Below are 9,353 nucleotides of genomic sequence, written 5' to 3'. Positions count from 1 at the left end.
TTTATAGCCTCCCAAGAGCTGAGATTACAGGCACGCGCCACCACACCCAGTCTCAATTGCATTCTCTGCGCACCCCGAGGGCAAGGTCAGCACAGATTGAACCCCCCAATTAATAAATCTTAATAAATCATTCCAATAAAATGTACTATAAGTAATACTTAGGTACCTAAATGTGATGGCCAATCTTCACTGTCAACTTGATTGGCTTGAGAGATGCCTAGATTAGCAAAGCATGCCCTGCGTTAGACTGGGTGTACTAGGAGACTTGACATTAAGGACTGGGTACCTCATCCCTGAGCTCTTACTCTGCTTTCTGCTTCCCACCATAACTTAAGTATCTCTGTTCTGTCACACTCTTTCACCACTAATCTCTGTACTATGGACTGAAACTTTTGAATTCATAAGCCAAAACAAACACCTTGTAAATGAAGCTATGGGGGCCGGGGAGATGGCTCAGTGGAATAAGCGCTTCCTGGCAAGCGCAAGGGCCTGAGTTCAATCCCTGGTTCAGCAAAAATAAATAAATAAAAATAAAAATAAAATGAAGCTATGGGGCTGGGGAGATGGCTCAGTGCAATAAGTGCTTCCCTGGCAAGCACAAGGGCCTGAAGTAATCCCTAGTTCCACCAAAAAAAAATAAAAATAAATAAATAAAATGAAGTTATGAGGTGTTTTGGCCTACTGACAGAAAGGTAACAAACACATTAAGTTTTCATGATTGTTAAACAAGTATTTGCTAATTTCACTCCTGCAGGATAAAAACATACTCACCATGTTACATGGAAAGCCTGTCGACATCCATGTTTATTACATGTCATGCAAGCACCAGTGGCTGCTTTACTTTCTCTTCCTTGTTCATCACAAATGTAGCAAGTCTTAGGACAGAGGAACAAAACCAAAAATGAAGCAAAAGTCCCATAAGTGCTTAATGTAACTCTGAACTTTACAGTTGTCTTCAGAAATGAAGATCAAAATTACTAATCTACTTCAAAACGTGACACTTTTAAAGACAGTAATCTAAGTTTTATGAACAACAGAAACAGGGAAGCATAAATAGAAATACAAAAATAGTTCTAGAAGTAAAGTTCACAGAGGCAATGTTTTCATTAATCTCAAAAGCTCTGACAAGCAGGAAGGCATTCCACAGGCACTGGGGATGAGGACACTAGTACCTAGTTTACTTTGTCTTTGTTCTTAATGTCTCACCAATATACCTAATTGATTTCTACATGTAGGATATTTTTTAAAAAGAGGCTTATCTTTTCTCTGCTCTTAAAGATCAAAGCCCCAAACAAAACCAGTGGGGGGGGCCTGCCCATTAGCTCAGGTGTTTAAGTGCCTGCTGAAACAAAGCAATAAGGCTCAGGATGCTGTGGTTCAATCCCATCATACTCAAGCCAAATCACACCTGCCCTGAAGGCATCCTGAGTGCCCCCCCAAAAAAAAAACTCCTTCTGCCAAACAAAACCAGTGGAAATCAGAAGATACTCCATAGTTTCAAAAAATTAAAACTAATTTATACAGAAATCATAGCATTTATATTCTTTTTAATTGGTCTATATATATGCCCCTAGTTTCACACAGCACAAATCAATCAAGTAGTCCAGAATTCTTGCAGCATGATGTTTTCCTTGGCTTTTTCATCACTATGGAGACACGGCAGTAGGTACAGAAGGTCCTTAACATTTCCCTATAAAGAGATCAGATGGTGTGATACCCATGAAGTTAGTAGTCATAGGTCAGCACTTTGAGCTTCCAGAGAAAAAACATATTTGACCTATAATGAGAGGGGAGTGCAGATTGTATATCCTACAGATCTGTAGTTAAAGAAATGTTATTAGCAACAGCACAATCAAAATAAGAACTTACTGCTAGGTGTGCTCTGCTTCTAGTATCTGTTTAATGCTTCATGGTTTTCTACTACCTGGTCCTAATGGACATCACTACTGGGGAAATGAACCATCATTATCCCAATTTCAGACCTAAATTTAGAGGCCCTGCTTTCTTTCTGGCATCTTGAATTATCCTATCACCAATTATAATTACAAACACAACATATTTACATAACTATAAAAAAACCTCAAGTCTTCACACTACCTGCTCCTGTAAGCCAACTACTGATCTTGCGTCTGTTATAGTTCTTCCCATCTCCATATCCTGAGTGTGCACGTTTGGGCAGAACCTTGAGTTATTTTAGTATTTTGCCTTGATAGTAAAATACTAAATTGATTTACATTCCATATCAATTTGTCTAAGGGAAAAAAAACTTTCGGCAGAACAGAATGACTAATCTCAATGCATGAAACATCTGGGAAGAGCATAAGAGCCAGCAAGGCAGAAACCAAGTCTATTGTAATGTGTGTGCACTAGTTATTTTCAAGCCACAAAAACTCCTATTAAAAGAGCCAGACAAGTGATCCTCACAATTCTCTTCAAGGATACACATATGCATTATGGTACAAAAGATCATAACCCATGATAATCTAAATATCAGCTTTTTGAACTGGGGGAGGTGTTGCATGCCTGTTATTCCAGTATTCAATAGGCTGAGGCAGGAGCATCACAAGTTCAAAGTCAGCCAGGATTATGTATAAGAGTTCAAGACCAATCTTGATGACACAGCAAGATTCTGCCTCAAAAACAAAATAGAAAAGCACCTAAATATTCTGTGCTACAGAAGTGACCATCACATTTTCTCCTTAAAGATAGCCTGTGACCATGAATAAATTCATTCATTCATTTTACAAGTGACTTACAACTACAGAAGCTTATCCCAAGACACATGACGTTAGACTTCATCTAGAAAATTCACCAGATTAAGGGTAGAGGCAGCTCCCTCAGTCAACTTCCAGGCACTCTGCTGCCTGGCAATATGAACATGATGCATAACTTTCTTAGTCCTGCATGGTTGTTGTGTGTGTACAGATGTGCTCTTTCTTACAGGATTACACTACAAGCAAAGGAAATCACCATATGTTCCTACATTACTGAACAAGAAGTGCACATTTGTAATGATTCTTTTTTACTTATCAGCCTATGCCCCCAAAATTCACCCACACTCCAAAAGCCTATGGGTCATAAATGTCTGTCTGCGGGGTATTTTTTTTTTTTAACCTAAAACTAAAAGACAAAAGAAAAATATTTCTGGTACATGGGAGGAAACATTATTATGTCTATTAAAGTTTAAGAAACCGGCTGGGGAGATGGCTCAGTATAATAAACGCCTGAGTTCAATCCCCAGTTCTGGGGAGGAAAAAAAAGAGAAAGATTGAGAGAGAGAAAGAAACAGAGAGAGAGAGAGAGACAAAAGAGCAAAAAATAAGACAAATGACAAGTCAGCCATGAGTATGCCTTTTGAGTTGGGAAATTACAGGTATACCCTCCAAAGTGTTTTTGCAAAGTGTTTTATTTACATATTTGGGGTATATATATTCTGGGAAAGGCTTCCTGATGTTTCATCAGTCTTGAAGCTATAAAAGAAAAAAGTTTAAAACTACAAGTTTAGGGAGTAGAGCACGGCATAGTGATAGTGTACTTACCTAGCACTCATGAGATCCTGGGTTCAATCCCACATAACAAAATAAAAAAGACCTCTTTCATTTAAGAAAATGTGACTTGCCTTGAAAATAAATCTCGGGGCTGGTGAGATGGCTCAGTGGTCTAAAGCACCTACTTAGAACAAGCTGAGCAAATCACAGGGATCGCGGTTCAATCCCCCCAGCACCACATGCCAGCCAGCCCCGCCCCCTGGTGGGCTGAGGTGGCCACACACACACACACACACACACACACACACACACACACACAAATAAATAAATAAATAAATCTCCCTAGCAAGAAGATACTTTGTTATCTATAATATTAAAATCAATTACACAAATCACAATGTACTTGTTTCCAAACTGACTGTAACAGAGTCCTCTAACAGCACATATTCCAATCCAAATATTCTAGTCTTATATAAGGGAAAAAAAGGAAGACCCAATACACAATTATGTCTGTTTCTATCAAGTGATCTTAAATCAGCTCTTTTAAGAATTGTACCCAAAAATCAATGAGAAGAAAGATTTGTGCTAATATTGTTTAGACAAGATATCATGTCTGCAGATTGTACTCCAAATAACTACCAGAAGACAGTATGCAATGTATTAATTATTGCAACTGTCCTACTAAGAATTGCACCCCAAAAGACTCTTATATTACTTAAAATACTTTTTAGCTTGTTGCAAGTAAGTAAAAATTCTCAACTCATGCTAAATGCTAAAATGTTTCATCATTTAAATGACAGGATCGGGGCTGGTAAGATGGCTCAGTGGTCTAAAGCACCTACTTAGAACAAACTTAGCAAAGCACAGAGACCACGGTTCAATCCCCCAGTGCCACATGACAGCCAGCCCCGCCCCCTGGTGGGCTGAGCTGGCGAGAGACACACACAAAAAAATAAATAAATTAATTAATTAATTAATAAAAATTTTTTAAAAAGACAGGATCAGGGGCCGGGGAGATGGCTCAGTGGAATAAGCGCTTTCCTGGCAAGCTCAAGGGCCTGAGTTCAACCCCTGGTTCCAACAAGAAAAAAAAAGAAAAAAGACAGGATCAAAACTGAGTCACACTACATGTCCAAGAGTCCCAGCTACTCAGAAGGCTAAGCCAAGATGGTCCTTTGAGCCCAGGGGTTGACACAGCAAGACTTGTATCTCAGACAGAAAGATCAAACAAAGGAGTGGGGATGGGGCTGGTGAGATGGCTCAGTGGTCTAAAGCACCTACTTAGAACAAGCTAAGCTAAGCAAAGCACAGGGACCGCGGTTCAATCCCCCAGCGCCACATGCCAGCCAGCCCCGCCCCCTGGTGGGCTGAGCTGGCCACACACACACACAAAATAAATAAATAAACAAATAAAAAAATAAATTTAAAAAAACCAAAGGAGTAGGGAGAAGAGGGGAGGGTAAGGGACAGAAAGGGATATACATCAGGAACAGCACAAAGGCTCCTTTTTTTTAGGCTACTTTTTATAGTGGAACACTTAGGGGACTCTCATGCATGAAACTAAAGAAGACATGTTTAAGCATCAGACCCACACCTCTTTTCTAAAAGTTAACTTCTGTACATAATTTGTAACAATGGAATGGTACGTATATACTTGTGTTTTTCTAGGGGGAAATTGCTCATAAGTCCAGGTACTTAGACCAGAATTGCTCTGTTAGAAACTTAGGCCTACAACCCTGAGTCTGGTACTTATAAGGAACTCAGCTAAAATGGCAAGCAGAGAATTAAAAATGCTAAGTGACAGGAAGTGGAAGTGGCAGTAGGAATCTCATCAAAGGTGCAACAAACAGTATTAAGTTCCTCACTTTCTAATTCCTGATCCAGCTTCTTGTGTAGTTCAGACTGTATATTGATTTTGACTAGAATAAGCTTTTGTCTTAAATCTAATACTCTTTTAAAATATTTCTGTGGAAAGAACACATGTCAAATTTGATGCCTTTTGTTTTGAAACATTGTCTCATTACTTGGTGCAGGCTGCCCTTGAACAAAATATCTGGAAATTTATAGCAAATTTCCTATCTTAGCTTCCTGAGTGCTGGGCTTACAGGCAAGAGCCACTACGCACGGTTCAAAATGCCCTGATACCATGTTGCCCAGGAATATAATCCCTTCACATATACTGCATTTGTACTGTTTTGGGGCCAAAATACTCTTTTGAGGACTGGCCAAATAGCACAGAGGATTAAAGCACCTACAAGCAGGAGCAGGGGCCACAGGTTCAATCCCCAGGCCTGCCCTGCTGGCCCCATCCCGAGGGCGCACTGAGACAGCAATTGAGACTGCGTGTGGTGGCGCAAGCGTGTAATCCCAGCACTTTGGAGGCTGTAAACAGGTGGATCACTACAGTCCAATCTAGTAGTGAGACCCTAAACACCTTGTAGACCCTTCCCCAAAATACAAAAAAAAAAAAAAAAAACTCTCTTGACCAATTATACTTCTCAGACTATTATTATTTAGCTATCTATAATTGTAAAGTCCCCAGAAAGTCAAATGAACACAGAGGAGGCCTACTGCTGGCAATTGTATGTTGTAATGAGTTTAGATTTCAGTCCCATAAACAAATTTAAATTAACTATATTCAGATTAGAATGCTGGTTTTGTTTTGTTTTTTTAAACATTTATTTATTTATTGTGTGTGTGTGGCCAGCTCAGCCCACCAGGGGGCGGGGCTGACTGGCATGTGGTGCTGGAGGATCGAACCAAGGTCCCTGTGCTTTGCCAAGCTTGTTCCAAGTAGGTGCTTTAGACCACTGAGCCATCTCACCAGCCCCAGAATGTTGGTTTTGGTAGTTACAGCAAAGAAATGATGTTAAGGGAATTACACTGCCATTCTGCCACAGTGCTTATTAAACCCTATTTAATAAAATAGATCTCTAAGCCTTAGAATTGTTGAAAAAAGTAAAAGTACAGTTGTACACAGAAGCACAAAACACACAAAGGAATAATTTAAAAACAAGTTTCACTCCCTGGGAACAAAAGAAAAAAAAAAAATGCCCAGTACAACAGAATGGGGCAGAAGTAGGGTGAGAATGGGGAAGAAGCCAAGGAAGGAAATTCAAACAAGAATGAGCTGAGGGACCCAACAGCTAAGGGATCTTCCCACACTTATAACTAAAGGACTGCTTTACTTCTGCAGATGATTCATGTCTCAGAAAAGAAAAGACAAGACAAGACATAAGCTCTCATCTGAGTAACTAGTATGATGTATAAATCTCCAAGGAAAAACGAATATGATATATAGAAAAGCAGGTACAGTGGCACCCATCTACAATCCTAGCACTTGGGAGGCTGAGGAAGGCCAAGGCCAGTGTCTGAACTAAATAACAAGACCTTGTCTCAAAAAAGAAACATAGATTGGAGGTTGAAAACAGGAGGATCATGAGTCCAATCTGTGTAGTGAGACCCTGCAGACCCTGTACTATGTACATTAAAAAAAAAAAAAAGATTGCTAACTAAAAAAGCAAGAAAGCAAGACAGACAGACAGACAGACAGACAGACAGACAGACAGACAGACAGACAATGTTTTGGTGGAAAAGTGAATTGTCTCTCTGTACCTATGCTGGGGCCTTACTGGTAGCTTGTTAAGATATGCCAGTGGGCTGGGGAGACAGCTCAGCGCCTAAGCACCTGCCTGGCAAGAGCAAGGACCTCCAGTTTGATATCTGGCATCACATGCCAGCCAGCACCAGAACCCAGGGCACACTGTGCCAGCCACCAAAACCAGGCATGGTAGCACACACCTGTAATCCCAGCATTGGGGAGGCTGAAACAGAAGGATGACAATGAGTCTGAGGTATATAGCAAGACTCTGTACTAAATAAATAAAATAATTTTTTAACAAAGATATGCCAGTGAACAACTTGAGCACACAGGCTTATTTTACAAATGAGATGGTAAACTCTATATTAATATATGCCAAGAATTTTAACCTAGGCTCTTTGGGGATCATTGTTCATCTTGAAAGCCTGAAGAAGTTAGAGTGGTCATCGCCCATGGTTCCCTCAAGGCAGTTCAGAGGTTACTTCTTCAGCGGGGGGAATACTGCAGGCAGCTGAGTTAGATAGAAATATTATAGGCAGTCAGACAGGGCCAGTACCTCCCCAACTCCTTCCTCACTCTTCCTCACAGTCAGCACCTAGAGGCCTTTTACTCTTTAAAGTTCAGAGAGGGGGAACTGGGCCCCCCTCCTGTCCCTCTCTTGGACAGGAGTTTTCTTTCCCTCAATAAATATATTCTGCTCATAACCTCCATTTGTTCCTAATGTTCAATGAAGGCCTCATATGGCTTCCCTGTCTTGTCTCCCCTCCAGCCTAGAAACACTCCCAGTATTCACCCTCTTGAAACTGGAAGGCCACTAACCTTTTTCTCCCTCCCTCCATCTGTCACACTACAGTTTCATGTTCCTCCCACTACTGCTCTACTTCAGATCATCAGTCTGGGTTTAGATGAACAATGATCCCCAAAATGCTCACACCTGAAGGCAGAGCTCTCGAGGTGGAGGCACTGTAGTTTGGTCACTTTCAGGAGTGGGGCCTGGATGGAGACTCCACTCTCACTGCCTGGCTCCTCAGCTCTCCTGTGCCTTGCCGTCTGCCATCCTTTTCCTGCCTGGCAGCCACTGACCCTCAACTTCTGTCAGTCAAAATAAACACCTCTTCCTCTAAATTGTGGGTATTAGGTATTTTGTCCCAGCAATGAGAAAGCAGCCAAAATATTGTCAATACCTACCACCCCAGGAACACTGCAGTGGCCTCCTCCAGCAGTGAACACACTGAAGCCAGAAAATGCATTCTGCATAGCACACTCAAGGTCCCTGCATACCAACCTTTAAGTACTGTGCGCTAACCGATTGTGCCACTGGAGCGTCTACTGCATACCAACCTTGTCCCTGCTATGGCCCCAGGTTTCCTCCTCTCACCCTGTGCTCTTTAGAGTGACAGCCTCCCCAACCCCTTCCTCACTCTTCCTCATAGTCAGCACCTAGAGGCCTTTTACTCTTTGAAGTTCAGAGAGGGGGAACTACCCGCTTGGGCCCCCCTCCTGTCCCTCTTTTGGATAGGGGCTTTCTTTCCCTCAATAAATATACTCTGCTCATAACCTCCATTTGTTCCTAAAATTAATTCTTCAGTTTTAGAGAACACAAACTCATGCAGGTCAGGTCGGGAGATCATTTTTCCCTGTGTCATTTGGAGGTTCCCTATATCATTTGGAGGTCACCCACCCAAGATCAGTTTTTCTCCCTGTATCATTTTGGAGGCTTCCACCAAGTTCATTGGACGAAGGAGCATCCACCTGCCTTGGAGAGGGCTACTCAGGGACAGCTGGGTAGAGGAATCAATTAGAAAGAAAGTGGGGATGCCCAGAAAGACTCAAAGCTATACGTCCACCCAAAAGAAAAATGCCTTGTCATCAATCGGGCCTTCAGATAGAATGAATATATCTGACTGCCAATCAACAGCTATAACCCCTTTCAGCCTGAAGAAGTTAGAGCCGTCATCACCCATGGTTCCCTCAGGGCAGTTCAGGTTACTTCTTCAGAGGGGGGAATGTTGCAGGCAGCTGAGTTAGATAGAAATATTATAGACTGTTATGTTGAGCTGTAGGGGACTCAGGTCAACAATTTCAGACACTGCCAATGAAGCGGAAGACCCAATACTGTTATGGACTACTGGACTCTTTTAAAATATTTTGCTGAGTTAACACACCTATAATATTCAAATGATGGACCTAAACAAAAAAGGGGATACAGATGAATGTACATTTTGTATCTGTGGATTCAAAATGGTTAGGATAGATATATAGTT

At 41.4% G+C, this 9,353-nt stretch overlaps 1 protein-coding gene across 10 annotated transcripts in view; it reads right to left on the bottom strand.

Annotated features, from left to right (window-relative positions):
- Mllt10 (MLLT10, histone lysine methyltransferase DOT1L cofactor) overlaps positions 1–9,353 on the bottom strand; it is a 192,312-nt gene that overhangs the window by 127,747 nt on the left and 55,212 nt on the right. For all 10 annotated transcript variants that reach the window (XM_023704959.1, XM_023704967.1, XM_023704960.1 and 7 more), the window contains one exon: positions 772–875. In XM_023704959.1, the coding sequence (XP_023560727.1) occupies positions 772–875 (104 nt within the window). The remainder of the gene's footprint in view (positions 1–771; positions 876–9,353) is intronic.

The sequence above is a fragment of the Octodon degus genome, unplaced genomic scaffold, assembly GCF_000260255.1.
Source record: "Octodon degus isolate 3935 unplaced genomic scaffold, OctDeg1.0 scaffold00208, whole genome shotgun sequence".
Classification (NCBI taxonomy): Eukaryota; Metazoa; Chordata; class Mammalia; order Rodentia; family Octodontidae; genus Octodon; species Octodon degus.
This window is presented reverse-complemented; position numbering and strand designations above follow the sequence as displayed.